Source organism: Crocuta crocuta, unplaced genomic scaffold (genome assembly GCF_008692635.1).
Source record: "Crocuta crocuta isolate KB4526 unplaced genomic scaffold, BGI_CrCroc_1.0 scaffold91-1, whole genome shotgun sequence".
Classification (NCBI taxonomy): Eukaryota; Metazoa; Chordata; class Mammalia; order Carnivora; family Hyaenidae; genus Crocuta; species Crocuta crocuta.
In genome coordinates, this window is record NW_027551575.1 from 973,838 (window position 1) to 997,459 (window position 23,622).

At 36.6% G+C, this 23,622-nt stretch overlaps 1 protein-coding gene across 2 annotated transcripts in view; it reads right to left on the reverse strand.

Annotated features, from left to right (window-relative positions):
• The window catches only part of NDUFAF2 (NADH:ubiquinone oxidoreductase complex assembly factor 2), a 154,713-nt gene that overhangs the window by 23,538 nt on the left and 107,553 nt on the right, over positions 1-23,622 (reverse strand). For both annotated transcript variants that reach the window (XM_077751435.1, XM_077751434.1), the window contains one exon: positions 18,751-18,791. In XM_077751435.1, the coding sequence (XP_077607561.1) occupies positions 18,751-18,791 (41 nt within the window). The remainder of the gene's footprint in view (positions 1-18,750; positions 18,792-23,622) is intronic.

Consider the following 23,622-nt stretch of genomic DNA (forward strand, 5'->3'; position numbering starts at 1 on the left):
CTCTCTTACCCTCCCGTGCTCACACTGTCTCTCTCTCTCTCTCAGAAATAAATAAAACATTAAAAAAATAAATAAATAAAAGGAAACATATTTATTCTGTGAGAGGGAAACATTTTTTTTCCTGGTAGACACTTTTAGGAAGAATTTGTTTTTAAGAATTCTTAAATAAGAGATAGAACAAAATGACCAACATCTTCATTAATCACTTTTAAATAGATGCAAAAGTGATTATCTTCCAGCCTTTTTACTTATTAATCAAAGGATCAAAATACAAAGGCTAGAACTTAATGAAGGCAGTGCTATATGTTTGATGGTTTCACCTGATATACTAGGTGGCTAGTATATCTGTTAGATCTGCACTATTCTATGGTGGTCACTGGTGGTCACTGACAACCTCATATGTGGCTAGTCTGAATTAAGACATGCTGTAAGTGGAGGGGCGCCTGGGTGGCTCAGTCAGTTAAGTGTCCAACTTCGACTCAGGTCATGATCTCACAGTTCGTGGGTTCAAGCCCTGCATTGGGCTCTCTGCTGACACCTCAGAGCCTGGAGCCTGCTTGGAACTCTGTATCTTTCTCTCTACTCTTCCCCTGCTCATGCTCTGTCTCTCTCAAAAATAAAGAAAAAAAATTAAAAAAAGATACACTGTAAGTATAAGATAAATACTGGATTTCAAAGATTAGTACTAAAAATATAAAATATCTCATTAATAGTTTTTATATTGATTGCATGCTGAAATGATAATATTTTGATATACTGGGTTAAATGAAATACGTTATTAAAATTAATTTCACATGTTTCTTTTTACTTTTTCTAATGGAGCTCGTTGAAAATTTAAAGTTAAATATGTGACAAATATATTTCTATTGCAAACTGCTGCCTTAGGTAGTTCTTTGCCAAGTTTTTCACAACAGGAAGTGGCCACTGGAGGACTAAGAGCATCAGTATTGTGGGTACATCTCTATAGAGCTCTGGCTCAGCAGCTGGGAAGTTCTATCCTAGAAGATCTTTTTTTTTTTTAAAAAAAATTTTTCTTGTTTTATTTATTTTTGAGACAGAGAGAGACAGGACACGAGTGGGGCAGAGTCAGAGAGAGAGGGAGACACAGAATCTGAAACAGGCTCCAGGCTCTGAGCTAGCTGTCAGCACACAGCTCGACGCGGGACTCGAACCCACGAACTGTGAGATGATGACCTGAGCAGAAGTCGGATGCTTAACCAACTGAGCCACCCAGGTGCCCCTAGAAGATCTACTTTAGACAATTTCCCTCAGCCACACTTTTGAAAGGATCAAGACATTAGATAATCAAAGGTATCCTTCTGTAGAGCGTCAGTTTGTTGGCAGTGTTCCAAATGGAGAGGAGACGCCTGCTTCTAATCCCTAATGGGCAGCAGTAATATGGCCACTCTATTATCAAACTAGAAAAATACAATCAAGATTCTAACTCGGAAAGAAAACCACTAGACTCTTCCAGAGTTAAGCTTCAATTATACCTATAGTCCAAGTCAAGCTGTTCTTGAAAAATTAATCTCAGGTCTCCCAAGTATCTGGGTAAGTACTGAATGACACATCAGAATTACATCCTATTAAGATGCTCCTGGATCACAAAATTTTCAGGTACATCTAATGTACAGTGTAATGTACATACACTCTTTCTCTTAAATATTTCTTTTTTTAAATGTTTTATTTATTTTTTAGAGAGCATAAGTGGGGGAGGGGCAGAGAAAAGGGAACAAAGGATCCAAAGCAGGCTCTGCACAGACAGCAGTGAGCCTGATGTGAGGCTTGAACTCATGAGATACAAGATCATGACCTGAGCTGAAGTCAGATGTTCAAAAGACTGAGCCACCCAGGAGCCCCTCTGTTTAATATTTCTAAAGACATATCATTTTGTGCCAACAGGACCAATGTGCACTCATGTTACAAAATCAGTTGGCCTGTGGAATTTAATTACAAGGTATTAACCCTTTCAATTTTGAGCTCCGTTTTGTCTGTTAAGACAACAATTTTGGTTTTCATAAATCCAATGCTGAACAAGTGATCCAAGGGAAGAGGAGTAAGATACTGGAGAGAGTGAAACAGGGAAGAAAAAAAGATAGAGGTATGCTCTGGATCTGGTCTGTGCTCTGGACACTGGGACCCAATTCGTTCTGGAACCTTCTGAGGAGTCCTGTTGAATGTATCTGAACTGTCTCAATGTGCTTGACCTGTTTGCCCACGGGGCAGACAAGGAGCATTTATCCATTAGCTCCTGTCCCCCATGGGTCAAGGGTTACCTGGTGTGTTAATCCTCTCACATTTCCAGGCTGACTCCCCATAGGCATCCCACACAACAGTGTCAAAGTAGAAAGCTAAAGTTACTCAGCAGAGCTGTAGTGAGGTTACACCTAAGACAGATGGTCACTGCAGCTATGCTAGAGTAAAGCAGGACAAGAGCATGCGGGGGAGGGCTCAAGAGCTATGTGATACTAGGTCCTGTCCCTTAGTGCATTGAGATAGAGAATTTAAAATCATCTTGAACTACAAAGGTTATCTTTTCAAAAACTGAAATACATTAAACTGTTTGGAATATTATGGTGGAAAAAACATACGGAGCTTATAGGCCATATAAATGGGGAGAGGGAAACAAAGCAGAAAATTTCACGATAATTTCTACAGAGCAAATATTCAAAATATCACAATATTATTCTCAAACACAGATTAGTCTCTTAAAAAAAGAGAGTTTAAATGACTGTAGAAATTAGTTATATTTCTATATAACTTCTCATCAAATTAAGATTCTTATGGACTTTATTTTTTTTTATTTAAAAAAATTTTTTTTAATGTTTTATTTATTTCTAGGAGAGAGAGAGAGAGAGAGAGAGACAGCGTGAGCAGGGGAGGGTCAGAGAGAGAAGGAGTCACAGACTCTGAAACAGGCTCCAGGCTCTGAGCTGGCAGTCAGCACAGAGCCCGACGCAGGGCTCGAACCCACGAACCGCGAGATCATGACCTAAGCGAAAGTCGGACGCTTAACCGACTAAGCCACCCAGGCGCCCCTTTATGGACTTTAAATAATAAGTAAAAATAATAAAATAATAGCAGCTATTACTTATTTAATGCCTATTTTGAGCTAGACATTAGCTAAGCATTTTACATATACCAGTTCACTAGGTTAAAAAACTACTGTCGAGATTTAGGATGGCTCAGTCGCTTAAGTGGCCGACTCTTGGTTATAGCTCACAGTTTGTGAGTGAAAGCCCCACATTGGCCTCTGCGCTGACAGTGTGGAGCCGGCTTGGGATCTTCCCTCTCTCCCTCTCTTTCTTCCCTCTCTCCCTCTCTTTCTGCCCCTCCCCACTTGCACTGTCTCTGACACTCTCAAAATAAATAAATAAACTTAAAAAAATTGTCAAGATTAATCATTTTCAACTTTTTTGTACTATGACCTTTACTAAGTATTTTAGGGTTGTCAAAAGAAAGGGAACCAATAATATGCTATGAATGTGTGTGTATATTTATATATATAGGTACATGTATATGTGTGTGTGATATATATATATATGTACATATATATATCAGGGAGATGATTAATTTTAAGGAACTGACTCACAAAACTGTGGAGGTTAAGAAGTCCAAACACTCATCATAGGCTAGCAGGCTGGAGGCCCTGGGAAGAGTCAATGTTGCTTAATTCCAAAAGGAGTCTACAGGCAGAATCCCCTCTTCCTCAAAGAATATGAGTTCTCTTTTCTCTTGCGGTCTTCAATTGCTTGGATGAGGCCCAGCCACATGGAGGGTAATCCACTTTGCTCAACATCTATGGATTTATTTTTTTTTTCCAAGATTTTATTTTTTTAAGTAATTTCTACACCTAACATGGGGCTCATACTCACAATCCAGAGATCAAGAGTGGTGGCTCAACATCTATGGATTTAAATGTTCACCTCATCTAAACAGTTCCTTCACAACAAAATCTAGTGTTTGACCACAAACAAACAAACTAGTGTTTCACCACAGTGCTGTGGCCTACTCACGCTGACACATAAAAATTAACCACCACAGTAAGAAATATAGTACACAAACATATGTGTGTATGTGAAATAAGAATTTCATAAAACAATACTATTAGTAAAGGTTTTTTTATGCTGGCATTTCCTATTGTATATTTTTCTACTTTATTAAAAAGAAAAAATACTTATAACCCACTAAGTTGATTTCACAACTCACTAACGTATGACATAAATTGCAAAACCCTGCCCTACTTGACACATCCGTTTGTTCATGTTTTAGAAAAAACTGGTAAAAATAAATGTATCACAATGGCAACAGAATGTAATATTTGAGAATGAAATTAAGTATATTTGAATACATGAAACACAGTGAGCATATGTATATCAGAAAAATTATAAAAAATGCCTAATTTTTTTATTACCATAGCAACGGCATACACTTAGCAAATTAGTACAGTATTTTGTCACTGTCATAATAAATATTTGAGAATAAAATCTGGCATGCCTAACTGTGACAATCAACTGTGGCTTGGTATCCTAGAGGGTACATCACAAATCTATCAATACAATCTTCCTAAACACCATTATTCCCATCCCCTATTTAAAGAAATCATGTTGCCTCTGATAAACGTGATCAGGAGCAATTTATTTTTCTTGAAATTTAGATTGCGAAGATAATCATTACTTCTCCAGCGTGCAAGAATAAGAGGAAAATCATAAGAAATTGTTTTGGTAAGAAACTGAGAAGGAGTGTGGATTAAAGAAAAACAACAAAACAAAACCCTGACCTCATTTTAACTCCCTTAACCTTTTTTCACTCTGGATGTAAGCCCAGACTTAACACCTAAATGGGACTTGTCTTAGTAACTGATGATGTGATTCAGAAGGTTAACTATTCAGAACGAGTTCTGTATACTTTTTAATATGCACCTAGTAAGTTATGATGAATCTCAGAAGACAATGAGCATAAGCATATCTAAAAACAATAAATAACAGCACTTTATTTATATACAACTTAAAAAAACCCTTTTATGTTCTGCTCTTTAAAAGTCAGATAAAAGATCAAAATAGAAGGAAAAAACGTGCTAAGGATAAATGAAGCTCAAACTCAGACCTCAGCTTTGTAAAGAGGCATTTAAGAAACAATCCTTTTAGGGGTGCCAGGTGGGCTCAGTTAAACATCTGACTCTTGGTTTTGGCCATTTTGGCTCAGGTCATGATCTCACAGGTTCATGAGTTCCAACCTCACATAAGGCTCTCTGCTGACAGCATGGAGCCTGCTTGGGATTCTCTTTCCCTCTCCCTCTGCTCCTTTCCTCCTTCCTCTCTCTCTCTCAAAATAAATAAATACACATTTTTAAAAAAGGGAAGCAATCCTTTTAGAATGAGAAAGGTGGGATGCTTGAAATTTGAGATAATGTTTAGCAAGACCTACTTAAAATCAATATTTAGAAAACCAAAACTATTTACAACACAAACTAACATAAAAATTTCTTGCACAATTAATAAATAAATACCTCCAGTTAGGGAGACATACTAGCTTATGGTTGAGTATAGACTCTGAAGAGCTTGAAATGCTCAAGGTTTACTTTCATTTTCTACCACAGTTTTTCTAGAGAAGGATGGCCAATTTTATATCATCTCATTTTTTACAAAGCTACAGGTCAATATCAAAAAAAGGTATGTAGAAAAGACATCTCTAAGTGTTATGCCATTGAGTTTCAAGTGCTTGTTTTTATTCATTTATTATGATAGTTAAGTGAAAATGTCAGAATACAAAATTTAAAAAGTATACCGAAATTAAAATAAGGTACCAATGTAAGAATAACTTGTTAAAGTTGAGTTGTGCAGCCAGCTATAGAATTTGGGATCATTTACAATTGCTATCTTTAAAATTGTTAAATTAATTTTTTATTAAAATTTTTTTGTTTATTTTTGAAGGTGAGACAGAGCACGAGCAGGGTAGGAGCAGAGAGAGAAGGAGACACAGAACCTGAAGCAGGCTCCAGGCTCTGAGCTACCAGCACACAGCCCGATGCAGGCTGGAAACCATGAACCATGAGATCATGACCTGAGCCAATGTCGGACGCTTAATCGACTAAGCCACCCAGGTGCCTTATAATATTGTTATATTAATTTTTTAATCAAATAAAGGAAGATAAACCAAGTAAAGTTCTAACTCTGGCTATGCCAGAATCACAGAAGTGTGCAATAACTCCCCTGGCAGGCACAAAATGCAGCGCTTCAGGCACTCCTGAATAGGGAGTTGCTGTGCCTGGCCAAACAGAAGCATAAAGGGTGAGGCATAAGGGAGGTAAAGTGACTGGCCCAACTCCACTCAACAGGAACTTTTCATTGTGGATGGTGGTCAACCCATCCAGATACATCTTCTTTGGGGAAACAGAAATGCTAGCAGGTGAATAAAGAATGGGATATTGATCAAGCTCAAGGGTATATCCTTTCCAGGCTTGGAAACCAAAGATCCCAGAATGACTACACAACTGAAGACATAATGCTTCCTGTGTAAACTTGCAATAAAATCTAATTTCTGAAGGTAGTATGTGAATGTTCTTCCTTTGCGACCTTAAAGAATCAGACTAATTCACTTTTGCAGAGGGAAAAAAAAAGAATACTAAAAACTGAATCTAAACATAATTTAACAGAATTATATCTAGGAAAGGTTGGTATGTACAACAGAAATATACAAGGAAACTATGTTAATTATTAGGCACATATCAGGTGCTTATTAAGTAACTAAATGAATAATAAAAATATATATAAGCATTCAGGCTTTAACAAGGAATTCTAAAATATAAGCTACGCTGATTGTTTTTTATGCATATTGCTAAGATAACTTCTTAAGTGCCTTTGGTATTTTAGAATTTCAAGTATTTTATTTTTCAAGTTATTCTAAATATCTTCTTTTTGTATCAGGAACCCAATATGTTCTCTTAAAATATATAATTACAAGGTTTCATTGTATTATTTTTTTTTACTTTAAATTCATGTTAACATATAGGCTGGTATTAGTTTCACAAGTAGAATTTAGTGATTAATCACATACATATAACACCCAGTGCTCATACCAGCAAGTGCCCTCCTTAATACCCATCACTCATTTAGCCCATCCCTCTACCCAGCATCCCTCCAGAAACCCTCAGTTTGTTCTCTGTATTTAAGAAGCTCTTAGAGTTGGCCCTCCTCTCTTGTTTTTATCTTATTTTATTTTTCCTTCCATTCCCCTATGTTCGTCTGTTTTGTTTCTTAAATTCCACACATTGTATTATTTTTTAATAAAATATTTCAAGTGTATAAATATAGTTAATAATATTCTATGTATCTATGTGCCCACTATCCAGTTTAAGAAACCAAACACTACAGCTATAACCAACTTAAATAAAATATCACAGATAAAACTACCAGATATCACAGATATGACCACCATATGGCTTAAGAAATAAAACACTACAGAGATGACCCATAAAATGCTCTGTGACCCCTCTCCCCAGCATTCTCCTTCCCTAGAGGTAATAACTACTCTCAGTTTCTTACCTATCGTTTTCATGCATGTTTTTAATACTTTTACTACATCTTTATTTTTATGTTTTGAGAGGGAGAGAGAGAGGGGGAGAGGGGGAGAGAAAGAGAGGCAGCACATGTGCCAGCACAAGCAGGGGAGGGACAGAGGGAGAAGGAGAATCTCAGGCAGGGTCTATGCTCAGCTCAGAGCCCCTGATGCGGGGCTCGATCTCATGCTGACTGAGCCACCAAGGCACCCCACCGCATCTTTATACATCCATAAACAACAGTAGCAGTGATTTCCTAATTTGTTCTGCACACTCATCTCCTATGACTTTTGAAAACTATGTACCAATTTGCACATTTAAGTTGACACTTAAATAATGGCACAAGATATATTTTCCAGTTTATTGCATATTGAATGCATCCTCTAAGCATGTTTTTGTCAAAAGGCTTGGAGCTGCAGTTTAACTTATTCAATTTACGGAAAATATAACCATATAACTTAATTGGCAAGGCCAGTCCTCATTGTCAAATCCAATCAGCCAAATATGACTTCTTCTCTGTCAGAAGAAGTCTAATTTTTAAATTCAAATAAATGTATTATTATGTGTTCCTAAGACAACTTCTTCACTTGTGGGTTTTAATTTTAAGATAGATAAATGGTTATCTAGGTGGACAAAGAAACTTGAAGGCATGGATCCTTGCCATGAGTTTGTCACCTGGCTGAAATAATGTGTTGCCCCGTTCAGTAATTTTTACTGAGGATTGCTCTGCTTTAGTCTCAAGAGACTATGCCTCCGGAGAAATTCACTCTCCAATAGTCTCTGTTTGGTGCCCTGGAGATTTTTAAACTCAAGGCAAGGCACCACAGTAAGATATAGCAAGGACAAGCGGTAAGCGTTTCTTTTGAAAAGCAGAAGACAGATGATTACAAAAGATGTCAGAAAGGAGAACTGGCAGACCAGAGAGAGTTCTCAGGCAGATTGTTTTTAGGAAAGATGACATATGGAAAGAGAGAATACGGAAATTAATTTCTTTAAAGCTTTCCATACCTGCATATCCCACTGGAAGCCTTTGTGCTCTCAGGGGTAGAAGTATCCCAATTTGAAAACCAGTAATCAATCAATAGCAGGGGTTAGCAAACTAGGATCCACCCACCACCCGTTTTATAAATAAAGTTACAATGCACACAGCCACATTCACTCACATACGTAGTCTATAACTGCTTTCACACTACCGTGGCAGAGTTACATAAGAGGAACGAGACCATGTCTCGCAATGCCTGAAGTATTTACTACGTGGAGCTCTGAAGAAAAACTTTGCTACCTTTCATCTACAGCATCACGTATGTGTTTTTTAAAATTCTTCTTTTCAAATCAAAATTACATATTCACATAATTTAAAGGGCCACATTGTTCTAAAAGGTTTATTATGAAATAGAGCTTTCTCTCCCCCAGAACAACTACTTGATATGCTTTCAGTTGATGTTTATGATTTTGGCACAGGCCAAACAAGGGAGCTGTGAAAATGTTTGACAGCTATAAAGGAAGACTCTGCTCAGAACTCCTCCACAATATCTAAATAACATTCGTGTGCTATTACTTCTTCACTTTTCGATTGTAAGCACTATATATTAACTTATTGAAAATGAGGATTTGCGGGGCAACTGGATGGTTCAGTTGGCTAAGTGTCTTACTTTAGTCCAGGTCATGATATCATGATTCAGGAGTTCTAGCCCCACATCGCTCACTGCACTGACAGTCCCAAAGCCTGCTTGGGATTCCCTATTCATCCTTCTCTCTGCCTCTCCCCCAAACGCCCTCACTCTTTCTCTTTCAAAATAATAAACTTGAAAATAAAGGAAAAGAAAATGAGGAGTAACCTTAGTTTTTGAAACTGAATCCTCAACACAGTTATAGATCAATATTCAATATTTATATTATTATGAATAAACATATAACAAGTAAGTTATCTAATATACCAGGATTATTTTTCTTTTTCCTACCTAAGTTCTGTTTTTCTTGGAAATAATAAGTAAATTCTGTTTACTGACTATGTACTTATCTATAACTTAACCTCATTTATTAAGTTCAATAAGTATATGACCATTTAGTCACTCTCTTTTCACACTGGTACCTCTTCACTCAAATTTGTCTGCATATTGTTTTCCCTTTTCCATAAATAAGCTCCCAGTTTTCAACTGGGAGAAAAATTGCTGGGTTTTCAAGCTTTCACAAAAAGAATTTAACAGCATCCTTCTCTCTTTTTTTGCTTCAGGAAACTTAACACTGATACAGTGTTATTACTTTATATGTGGTTCCGGTTCAAATTTTACTAATTACCCCAATACCATCCCCTATGGCTAAGTTTTTTCCCCAGTCCAGGGTCACATATTACATTTAGCTGTCATGTTGATGAGTCTTTCTTTGTTTTTCATAACAATGACACAACTGGTCTGGTGTTTAATGCAATGTGTTCAAATCTAGGTTTTCTGGTTCTTTCCTCATTATTAGATTAGGATTCTGCATTTTAAGAAATACGACATAAATACTGTCTTATTCTCAGTGCATTATACAAGGAGGCACACATGTTGTTAAATCTGTCCTACTTGGTACAACTTTTGACCACTTGATTAAGTTGGTATCCACTAGATTTGTCTACTATAAATATACCTTTTTTCCCTTTGTAATTAATACATAATCTGTAGGGAGATGTCTTGAGATCATGCAAACATCTTTTTTTAAGTGTTTATTTTATTTTTGAGAGAGAGAGAGAGAGAGGGAGAAAGGGAGAGAAAGAGAATGGGGGAAGGGCAGAGAGAGTAGGATACAGAGGATCTGAAGCAGGCTCCGTGCTGTCAGTGCAGAGACCCATGTGGGCTTGAACCCACGAACTGTGAGATCACGACCTGAACTGAAGGCAGACACTTAATTGACTGAGCCACCCATGATCCCAAGATCATGTAAATATTTTGTTTCCCAACAAAATGTGATGCAATGGTTTCAGCACGCACTAAAAAATTTTCCCTGAATAAGGAAATGATCTATTACAAAGATAATTGAAAAATGGTGATTTTTCCAACTCTATTATTGCATCTAAAATTTACTGGTTAGCTTCTAATTGCTTCTCAAGCAGATTTTCAACTGAGTTATTGTTTTTAGCACCAGCCTCAACTTCACTTTTAGAATTTCCTGGCACTGCCAATTACTGAACATTCTTGGGCTCTGTGATATAAACCGGGTTGCTTCTGGGCTTTCTTCTCTGCCAGATGAGAAGTCATTCTCAATTTTGCTAAATCTGTTACCACCTGTTCATCTGCTTTCCAGCTTCCAAAACATTGTTGCTGTTTTTGTCTCTTCAATTCCTTTCACCTTGTAGGTTTATGCTTTTTAAAATAAATCCCTTTGCTGTTGTTTTCACTAGGTTTGCAAAGAAAAAGTAAACTCATAGTTTAACTTGCTAACTTTGCTTGAAGGTCCATTAATCTTTCCTTGCTTTCAAACTTTATATAAATGGTATTGTACTATATGAAATCTTCTGTTACTTGCTCTTTTTGTTTGGCATGTTTCTGAGATTCATCACCCAATGATACATGCAGCTCTAGTTCATTCATTTTTTAAGGTTGTTTATTTATTTTGAGAGAGAGAGAGAGAGAAAGAGAGAGAGAAAGTGAGTGTGAGAGTAAGAGTGAGAGTGAGAGTGAGAGAAAGGGAGAGGGAGAGGGAGATGGAGAGCAAGCAGGGGAGAGGCAGAGAGAGAGAGAATTCCAAGCAGGTTCCACACTGTCAGCACAGGGCCCGATGCAGTGTTGGAACCCATGCACTATGAGATCATGATCTGAGCCAAAATCAAGAGTGGGATGCTTAACTGTCTGAGCCACCCAGGTACCCCTAGTTTATTCATTGTTAATGAATTATGTTTTTTTTTTCTTTTATAGTTTCCACTTATAAGTGCAAACATATGGTATCTGTCCTTCTCTGCCTGACTTATTTTGCTCAACATAACACCCTGGAGTTCCATCCACATTGCTACAAATGGCCAGATTTCATTCTTTCTCATTGCAATGTAGTATTCCATTTTATGGAGACTATAGATGCTGGCGAGGATGTGGAGAAACGGGCACCCTCCTACACTGTTGGTGGGAATGTAAACTGGTGCAGCCCCTCTGGAAAACAGTGTGGAGGTTCCTCAAAAAATTAACAATAGAACTCCCCTATGACCCAGCAATAGCACTGCTAGGAATTTACCCAAGGGATACAGGAGTGCTGATGCATCGGGGCACATGTACCCCAATGTTCAGAGCAGCACTTTCAACAATAGTCAAATCATGGAAAGAGCCTAAATGTCCATCAACTGATGAATGGGTCAAGAAGATTTGGTTTATCTATATAATGAATCATGTTTAACCTACTGTATGAACATGTTGCAATTTTCTTATCCATTTCCTGTATAACCAGAAGTGATAGTGTGAGGTTTGAGGTAGGGGTCCAAACTCCATCTCTGTAATTTAAGGTAGCAGGAAGTGGGGCTACAAATACAAAATATGCATTTTAAAAGACATTTCAATTTTGTAACTTCTTTTTTTTTAATTTTTTTTTTACCATTTTATTTATTTCCGAGAGAGAGAGAGAAACAGCGTGAGCCGGGGATGGTCAGAGAGGGAGACACAGAATCTGAAGCAGGCTCCAGGCTCTGAGCTAGCTGTCAGCACAGAGCATGACATGGGGCTTGAACCCACGACTGTGAGATCATGACCTGAGTCAAAGTCGGACGCTTAACCGACTGAGCCACCCAGGTGTCCCTCAATTCTGTAACTTCTAAAATGAACATAATACTGGGCGCTTAATACTGGGCAATAAGTATCAGTTACTTGGAGACAATGGTGAAATGGGCCTCAAGTATTCAGAAATAAGGGGCACCTGGCTGGCTCAATCAGTGGAAGATGCTACTCTTTATCTTGGGGTCATGAGTACGAGTCCCATGTTGGGTGCAGAGACTACTTAAAATAACACCTTAAAAAAAAGAATTCAGAAATAAGATTTCTCTCTGAAAATTAAGCTGTAAGATCAACACCTTATAGGCCAGAACAGCGACATGAAAAGAATAAATGTAAGAACATCTGCAGGGCCAGCAATATTTGATCATAAGGTAACCACTGTAATAGCAAAAGAAATAATATGTCAGTCAGAATGGGGAAATAAAAACAAATGGCAAAGAAAAAAAAAAGAGATCACAGAGACAAATGCTAGCAGTCCATAAAAAATTGTCCCTGAAAGCAAAAGCCTCAACCAGCACATGGCAATTTTTTCTATTCCAAATCATAAGGTTATTCCTAGGATAGAGACAGATGTTGGTAACTGTGGCCAATTCTATTTAAATATTTCCATTCCTATGGGTCAGATTATCCCTATTGTGAGATGCACACAACAGGCAGTTTTAGTCCTGATGCAATTAAACATTTATTTTACTTAACTCCCCTTATCCTAATGCCATACTTACCAGGTAGCCTACTGTTTTTTCCTGTGCCAAGTGAATTTCTATTGTAAATTAACAGACTGGAATTCTGGCAACTATTTCAAGCTCACATGTCTTTTAGTCATTGTGATATCTCGTAGAGCCAAATCACCTCGGACACAGACAAAAGTGAGTCTTTGGAGCTTCTAACTCAGATCTGAGAATATGGTTAAGTAGACAAGTTACTGTAAAGTATTATCCTACCTAGCTGCCCCAACCTTTCATTTCACTACAGCATCACTATATCCAACTCCATTTCTACTGGCTTCTAGAATTTCCTCTTCCGTTTTCATGAAGTATATGTATTAAAAATGAAATAGGTGAGGTGTAATATTATAGCTTTCTTCTAATGTCTGTAAACCTATAGCTGAGTCATGTATTTTGTCAATACTTGGCAATATATTTATTTACTTTTTACAACAGAAAACTTTATTTTGTTTCCTACTGTTCTGTCAGTATGAAAGGAGAAGCAATATTTAAAAATATTTGCTATACATGACTTCAAATGGAATATAGTCACCACTAGAAAAAGTTTATCTCATTAATTTTGTGAAATATTAATTCAACTTGTACCACACTGATGAAAAGGTGCTATACTAGATTGGCAACCTACAGTAACAGTACAGTATAGGCAATACTCAACTTCAAAATATATTCAGTTTTGTCGGGTCATTTTACAGTGGGTTGGTTGGAAATTCAAACTCTGTATGGAAACCATGGAATATACTTACATGGCAACAAGATTTCCAATTCTGTCAACAAAAGCTTATCTAATAATGAATTAGGCTTTGTGTTAGGTGTCTGTGACATACAAACAAGACACAATCCTTGTGTCATACAGCTCATAATATAGTCAGAAAGATGGAAAAATAAAACAATTATGATACTGAACTCAAAGAACTACACAGCTGTACATGGCAGTACAGCTCTAGCTAGATAGGAGTGATTAACTCTACGGGATGAAAAGTTGAGCAAACAGTCGAGGAATTTTAAAGGGAATCAAAGAATCCCATCAAAAAATTTTAAAGGGAACTAAGCACAAGCAGAAGTGTGCCAGGTGATGAGGGAGAGAAAAGACAGTAAACCTAAGAAACAGCAGGGAGTTCCTTGGAAAGTTGAGTGGGTATAACAAGCATAAGAAGGAAAGTAAGAAAATGTGGGCTGGGCACAAATCAGGAGGCCTTGCATGGTGTGCCAAGCAACTAGACCTTCTTTTGGACAGAGCTTCCCAATATGCCTAAATATTTATTCCTTCAGACTTCAAAGGGGCCAAGGAGAAAAATTGGTGTCAGAGGGTAGAGGTGTCTGATTTTATAACAAACAGCCAGTTTTTTTTAATGTGGTTGTATTATTTTCACAACAACCAGCACTACATGAAAAGTATGGTTGCTCTAGTTATTGTTAATCTTTTGAATTTTAGCTCTTTTCTTGAGTGTGTAGTATAGTGGCATCTCACTGTGGTTTCTCTGATGACTAGAGATGGCATCTTTTCATAGGCTTAGTGCTCATTCTTGTATTTTATGAAGTGACTGTTCAAGATTTTTACCCAATTTCTATTAGCTTTGCCTTCTTTTCTTTTAAATCATTGAGTTGGGATGTTCTTTGTGTAGTCTGGATATGAGTCTTTTATCAAATACATACACTGTGATTATTTTCTCCCAGTTTATTGCTTTGTTAATGTTCTCTTTTGAGAAGTTTAGTTTTAGTTTTGATTAAGTTCAATTCACCAATGCTTCTCCCTTCTGGATAGTGCTTTCTATCTCTTGTTTACCCCAAAGTTGTGAAGATATTCCACTATGTTTTCTTCTAGAAGCATTATAAGTTTTAGCTTTTATGTTTAGTCTAGGTTCCATCTTGAATTAATACTGGCACATGATGTCAAGTAGGGATCTTTATTTTTTTCCATGTGGATATTAAGTTATTCTAGTACCATTTGTTGAAAAGACTTTCCATTTGTAACTGTGTTCCTTTGGTGCCAGTGTCAAAGCCAATCGGCTGTATGGTGTCTACCTCTGGATTATCTATTCTTTTTCATTCATTTATTTATATATCCTTATTCCAGTGCCACACTGTCTTGATTACTATAGTTTTAGAGTTAAGTCTTAGTGCCAGACAGTGTAAGTTCTCTAATTTTTATCTCTTTTTTCTTGGTTGCTTTCAGCTACTTTAGGGCCTTTGCATTGAAAAATATATTTTAGAATTCATAAATATCTTGATTTGTACAAGTCTGATGCAATTTTAATTTGGTTTTTATTTAAATGACTTTCTACACTAGTGGTTTGCAAGGTAAGGGCTCTTGACCAGCAGCATTAGTATCACCAAGGAACTTGTTATGAATGCAAATATTCAAGCCTTACCCTAAGACCTAGTGGATCAAATACTCTGGGGCTGGGCCCTGCAATCTGTGTTTTAACAAGCCTTCCTGGTGATGGTGATGCATGATAAAGTATAAGCTTTCCTGCTGTAGATCAATTTGGAAGAAATAATATCTTAGCGATTAAATATTCTAACCCACGAACAGATATTTCTCTCCATTAATTTAGGTCTTCTTTTTCTCAACAGCATTCTTTAGTTTTAAGTGTACATGTCCTGCATATATTTTGCTTAATTTATATCACGGTATTTTATCTTTTCTGACACTACTGTAAACGGCATTCTAATTGTTATTGGCTAACCTTTAGCTGTAGTATACATGTAGAAGGGAAAGAAGTCTGTTTGGGGGTGGGAGTTCACTAAGAGACTTGAAAAAAAGTAGAGAGCTCAAATGATTGATAGCATCTTGAAAACTAACTAGTTTTAACAGATATGCAAGATTAGGAGGTTGTTTCCAATGAACTGACATAGGCATGAAGCATAAACAACTGTGAAAATTACAAAGAGAGGCACAACAAGATGTGCTCTACCATAGTCCTGCCAACATTTTCTACAGTCTTGACAAAAAGATCAAACATGAGTAGCCAGCTTCTGGATCCAGGTGCCAAACTGAAGGAAAGACAGAGGACAAAGGAATGTCTTGAACTAATATGAATAACATAAGGTCAACAAAATCTAAACTGTGGCAAGCTCTACAGGCCAAACAGGCTGGGTTTTTCAACAGATAAATTTATAAGAAAATAAAAGGGGTGGGGGAGAACCAAAGAGATTGATGGAGATTTAAATCAAATATGAAGTTTTTACAAAATGGAAAACTCTAAACTATAATGTACATTTGGGTGATGAAATTATATAAAACTGTGAGAAAATGAGTACTATGAAAGGTTCAAAATTGCTTTTGGGGGAGGCTATATTGAGACACAGCACGTGATTCTAGAATAGATGACAAAGTTCTATTTCTGACCTGTGTGGAATTCACCGTATAATAACCCATTAAGCCATACATTTAATTCTTGTGGCTCTCTGTAAACTTGCTTATTTTAAATTAAGTAGTTTAAATTGAGTTTAAATTAAATAGTTTTCTCTTATTATGACATACGTAGAATCTGGGATTTAAGAGTTTACAAGCTGTAGTGGTAGAATGGTGTTGGGGCGCCTGGGTGGCTTAGTCGGTTAAGCGTCCGACTTTCGCTTAGGTCATGATCTCGCGGTTTGTGGGTTCGAGCCCCGCGTCGGGCTCTGTGCTGACTGCCAGCTCGGAGCCTGGAGCCTGTTTCAGTCTGTCACTCCCTCTCTCTCTCTGACCCTCCCCTGCTCACGCTGTCTCTCTCTCTCCTAGAAATAAATAAAAAAAATTACAAAAATTAAAAAAAAAAAAAGAATGGTGTTTGGTGACAATAAGAACTAAGGTGTGCCTATGGAACACCTGTTCATTTGTGGTATGGATATTAGCATGGATGGAGTAAAAAAAAAAAAACTGAACATCTAAAACTTGGAAAGGCACTGAAGAAGTCTGTAAGTCTGGTTCTCATCTTCACCATCAGGGTGGGGAGTGGCCTGCAGGTTGGCAGAGACAAAAATTATCAACAGGTGGAGAAAAACATACTTAGGTTGAAAAGTTACTACTCTCCCCTGGGTCCACAAAATGAAAGAATATTTTGGAAAGGACCAGGGAAAGAAAGGAACAGTTGAACCCACATTCTTTCTGTGGTTTGTGGTAAAAGGAGCACAAGAAGGCTCACTATCTTTTCAGACACAGGCAGATTTCAGATGAGGTTTTGTGGTAGAGAAAGTTCCTAAGAAATTATTAAAGGTTAAGGATAATTTGCTAACAAAAAAACAGAAATTCCTGAACAGAGTGGAAGAGATCAAGAGGGAAGGAAAGGTATATGCGTGTGTGGTGGGGAGGGTACAAAAGAGCATAAAGAAGGATGAGATTGATAATACGTTAGAAAAGAAGCAAGGGAAGGCTCCTATTCAAATATTCAAGAATATGAGTATCATGGATGGAATGACTTGGTCTCACTGTTCTGATTGGAGATTGTCTGAAACGCTGGGATTACCTGAAATTTACAGGGGTGGTGTCTTAGCCCTGACAGTTGCAGGTGCCTTCATCTAATCGCTTTGCATATTAATGTTTCCGTTGAAGAAGGCTTTCAGAATTCCGAGGTTAGAAGAAACATCTTTAGCTCTGAGAATAGGAACTCTTATTATGGCCAAATGAAGGGGAACTGGAAGGACTTCTCGATGATTCCTACCACTGTAAACCACTGGAGATGCTTCTGAATCTTGGATCACAATGACTTTTTCTTCCCTTTTATTTCCAAGGTCCACTGATATTAGAAAGAAAGGTATGACAAGAGGAGGGCAGGGCAAAAGTGAAAGTAACATACAAAGCTAGAAATGGGCTCAGAGACACGATCGTTCAGACCTCTGCCTGACAAGCATTGATGGGGTCGGTATAGGAGAAATGGAGCCAACTTACGGGTCACCATGAGTTCTGCCCTGGAGTACCCCACCTCTCAACAAGTGGGCCCTGACTGGTGGAGCCACATTTCTGTTGTCATCAGGGCTGTAGTAATAATGGAAAAGGGGAGAGAAAAGAGGAGGGGGTCCTAAATAGAAGAAAAGGAAAAGCTGGTACCCTAATCCATGTGGAAATTTTCCTCTTATGAAATGCATTTAATTCTAACAAAACAATTTTAGAACACTTTGTGATACTGTTTTTAACATAAAAATTATGAAATAACTATGTTTTAAAAATACATACACCACAGCATTGCTATACTTCTTATTCTGCATATTACCAAAACCATGTTTTTAAAGTTTAAAATAAGAATTCAACTATTAATTACTAAGTGTTCCATGTTACATGCTAATTGTATATTTTAAGGTTTCTTCAGATACTCGATAGAGTTAAATGTATACAAAATTAAAAAACATTTTATGTTTAATATAAAATTAAGGGAAAAATTAAGCACGATTTGGATAGGACCATGAAATTCAGCATGTCTCAGACTTTTCCACCAAAGCACCCATATCAGAACACAGCTCCCAGGAACCAGGCAAAATATCCTGATGTAAGCTGCTATAAGTCTAAACTTTTTAAAAAATATTTTAATTTTGTATTGCATTTGTATTATTTCATTTTAAAATTGCTATGAATTGTATGTTATATTCTATAACTTGTGCATTTATTATAAAAATTTTTTACATCTTGTCTGTGGAGTAAAATGAGCACTCTAGGAAGACGCATAATATTTATTCTGAGGCTTCATGTAAACTCCCAACTGAGAAACACAGCATTATAAATACAGGCTATTTGAGTATTTTCGTTGTATATTCTTACCTCCATTGTAGGTGGAGTCTTTCTTTTTCTTCTAATCCAAGCTAGAAAGACAAATAATATTTAAATGTAAATTTTGGTAATTTGCACAAACATTTTACTTATTCACGCATAAAGCAAATATTTACTGAGCACCTGTTACATGTTGTTTTAGGCACTGGACATGTAAGAAGGAACTAAACATGAACTTTCTCCTCTCCTGCAGCATATATACTGGTGAAGGGGAACAGAAAACAAACACACAAATATATGATGTCAGGTAATGATTTGTTCCTGAAAAAATACAACAGCATAGGGAGTTCAATAAAGAAAGGCAGTTCCATTTCTAAAATCAGACCTAATAATTATCTGAATTCACCTGAGTGCTCAGTGCTTTGTAGCAACATGAAGGGAGTGGGCCAGCTGCCTCAAGGGAAGTATATATGAATCACATGGAAGATGATGTTTAGGAGAGTAGAATCAGATTTTCTGGGTTCAAATCTCAACTTCATCCCTTACTGGCTGTGTCACTGTGGGGGAACTACTTAATATTGTAAGCATCAGATTTCCAATCTGTATAATTTAAATTATAATAATACCTACATTTAAAAGTTGTTGTGAAAAGTATATGAAATTATATATATAAAAAGTTTTAGCTCAGAGCCTGGTATACAGTAAGCATTAAGTCTAAGTTAATATTATTATCAACTATTTTTATCACTATAATTCAATAAACCTATATATTTTAAAATAGACTAGAAAACCTTAAGTGCAATACTATTAGCTTGGACTATCAGAATATATAAAGAAAATATCCTTATACGGTAGAAATTTGGTCTTTAAAAAGGAGAAAACTGATCACTTTAATTGATTTAATTTTCCTTACAAAATTGTGAAGTATCCTGATTTAGTAGAGAAATTACATTCTCAAATTTATATACTAAGGGTAGCATGTGAGTGTAGATTTGACCCTGTTTCCAGCTCCAAAAGCTATCCATATTCTATTAAGCTGCCTCTCAAATTTCAGCAAGCAACATGCAAAGAACACAAAACTAGGAAGAATAGGTTGCAACCTTAATTACAAGTCAGAAAATAAGAATTGGTGACCCCATTTTACAGTATGAGAAACTGAGGTTCACAAAGATTAAGTAATCCACATAAACTCAACAGCCTGGGAATCAACCTCTTGTTAAAATGGCTCTAAAACTCGATCTCTGTCTGTTTACCAGCTACCTTCCCATCAGACCAGCTCCACCAGCCTGCCTTTTGTCACCCAAGTAATAGCACCAGGCACAAACTGTCCTCTAGACAAGCCAAGTACTGAATGGTTGTAGGTGTATAGTGAGCAACATTCAACTGTAGGCCTTGCACTGATCCCGTATAAGTATTTTTAATATAGTTCCAGAGTTTTACCTTCTCTACTCCGACTTCTGAGTTTCTAACCCTGTTTTCTCTGCATTCTTTCTTTTTTGTTTTAGTGGGTTTTTTTTTTTTTTTAACATTTATTAATTTTTGAGAGACAGAGAGAGGCAGAGTGTGAGCGGGGTAGGGACAGAGAGGGAGACACAGAAATCCAAAGCAGGCTCCAGGCTCTGAGCTGTCAGCACAGAGCCTCACACAGGGATCAAACTCACGGACCGCGAGATCATGACCTGAGGTAAAGTAGGATATTTAACAGACTGAGCCACCCAGGGGCCACTGCATTCTCTTTCTCATTAGCTACCATTCCTATTTGGTCCATTTCCAGTCACAACTTGTATAGATTTTATATTCCTTGTTAGGATTCTAAGGTTGTTGGTAGCAAGATGTATCCATGGGAGATTTATTTTTCTACCACATGAATGCCTCAAAAGAGTAGGTTCTTAATACAGCTGTGGAATGAATACTTGCAATATAAAATACTTCCACTACACAAATATTTGTTGTAATGGGATTTTTACCTGCGTTAGAAAATCCAGCTTAGCAATAGCAAGATTCCTCTGTGCAATCAAGGAAACGAGTCCTTTATGGAATTTTCAACTGCCTTTTTATGGTCAAAATAAAAGTTACTTAGCTTTATTCATGGGCATTTCTCCCCCTAGGATAGAGGCTTCTTTTAAAACAATTCAATATAAGCCATATACCTCTATAAGCTTTTAAGCAGTAAATCTTCAGTTTTAAATGAGATTAAAAGTTAATTAAGAAAAATCAAATGCTAGGGCAGGGTCGGCAAATTATACAACCTGTGAGCCAAATTTAGCCTATAAATTGTTTTACATTTTTAAATGGTTGAAAAAAATATCAAGGGAAGAATAGTATTTCAAGACACATAAAAATTACATAGAATTTAAATTTCACTGTCAGTACATAAGGTTCTACTGGAACATAGCCACACTTGTAGAGTCCACAAAGGCTATAAAATATTTATCATTTGGCCAACGACTTATTGCCAACCCAATAAGTACAAGCCTTGTATCAAGAACTATCTATCCTGATTCAAAAACACTTGCACAATATCTAAAATAAAAATCATTATTAACTATTACACTTTTTACTAATGAACACCATGTACTCGAGAGTCTGTGAACATAAACTGTTGGCGTTAGATCATGCTGGAAAGTATCACGGCACAATGCATACTTAACTTTATCACCACAAGAAAAACAACTTAAAACAGCAAACTGTCTTATCAACAAACTCATAAAACGACATTTCCCGTTTCTTTGTAAGGTTAAAATAAGAAATATATGTCAAGAGAATTACTACATAATTTTCAAAAAATCCCAAGATAAATTAATATATCGAGTAAACACTGATATATGTTTTCTAAAGTTTGTTTTGTAGAAGTTTATAAAATTCATGCATAGAAGAATGCACTATAACTCAGGTAATATATTATTAAGTACTGCCTAGAATAGTCACCCTCATGGGACACACTATTCTCTAAGGAAAGATACAGGACTTCCTTTAGCTTTGTTTTAAATGGCTCAAGAAAAAAGATCTTTGTTTTATCTAGATAAATAAATGCAATTGCTGGGATAAATTTGTGTAATTCTACAATAACCAGATACTTCAAATGTTCTTGAGATGATGGTTGATGACCGTTTGCTGCTACGTATCCAATAAAGGCTACAGCTGGAAATATTCAATGTGAAAACTCATTTATATAATCATCCCTAACTTTCCCAATCACTATATGCAATAAAGGAAATATCCTGCTGAAGGTTGGCAAGGGTTAGAAAGAGGAAGAATAAAAATAAGCATTAATATCAAATCATTACATTTCTTTTTTTTTTATCCTCCTAACAATCTGGAACTGAACCTCTATCCAATTATAAATTATATAATGATTTTGCCATTGCTAATTATATCTGTATGGTGGATTCTGTATCAGTCTTCATTATAATGTAACCATTGTTTGAACAGAATTTAGCAAGATAACTGGACAGTTTATGTCTTAAGATCCTAGCATTCTTTCATCAGTGTTCATCTGCATTCTCATTAGTATGCATGAGATTTTCATTGAACTTTAATACTCTTATTGGAACATAACACACTATAATAAGCGTAAAAGTGAGCATGCAAATTAAAGTTCCCATTAATCACTAAAAGACTCTAGAAAAAGCAAGCAGGAAAATACTTCGCGAAGCATATATTTTTCAAATTTCTATAAGCACTGGAAACGGCTAATACACTTTTAGAAGCAGTACCAACAGGGGTTCAGGTAAATGTGACATTTATCACTAGATTCAGGAGGTGACCGTTCAGAACTAAAATTACGGAAAGCTTGTGAGGAGTCTGTATCCAAAAGATATTACATTAGAAAAATGTGTTGTTTAATTTGTTCAAGGAAAGGAGAACACTATAATAAGCCCTCATCTTTTAAAAACTGATCTTTGTCAGTTCTGGGTGTATATACATTATTAAAAAAAAAACTATAAAAACAAGACTGTACTTTTTAAATGTGAAAATTCTTTAAATGATGTATTATGAAATGAGTCACTTTCTGATTACTGACTCGAGCATATCTTAAAGATGATATTAGATTTAATTGGTATATTTAAGTTAAAAATTTTGTGATGCTCAAGCCTATTACCATTCTTTTTCCTTTAAAAAAATTTTTTTAAATGTTCTATTTATTTTTGAGAGAGAGATAGAGACAGCATGAGCAGGGGAGGGTCAGAGAGACAGGGAGACACAGAATCCAAAGACAGGCTCCAGGCTCTGAGTTAGCTGTCAGCACAGAGCCCGACGCAGGGCTTGAACCCATGAACCGTGAGATCATGACCTGAGCTGAAGTCGGACGCTTAACTGACTGAGCCACCCAGGTGCCCCTACAATTCTTTTTCCTTAATCCACTTTAGTTTGATATAATTTATAAACAGTACAGTGAAACCATTTTAGGTGTGAAATTCCATGAATTCTGAAAAACGTATAGAACGTTCTAACCAGCACCACAATTAGTATATAGAATGTTTCCATCACTGGCAAGTTTCCTAATCTCTGACCACACGCAAACGCCCACCCTAATCCATCCACAGCCCCCAGGTAGTGCTACACTTTCTGTCACTGTTGATGAGTTCTGTCTTATTTACAATTTCATATAAATGGAATTTTACAGTATGCACTCTTTTGCACCTATCTTATTTTACTCAACATAAGGTTGTTAAAGTTCATCCATGTAACTGTGTGCAGAGAACAGACTCTTAAGGTGTCCTCCACAACTCCTATTTCTTCATGTCCACACCTTTGTATGGCCTCTTCCTCCTGAGTGAAGGCAGGTCCTATGACTTACTTCTAACTATGATAAGAGGGCAAAAGTGATGGGACGTCTATGAGTGAATGATTACGTTAGATGAGATTATAGCATCCATTTGCTGGAGTCTCTCCCTTGCTGGCTATAAGAGAAAAGGTGGC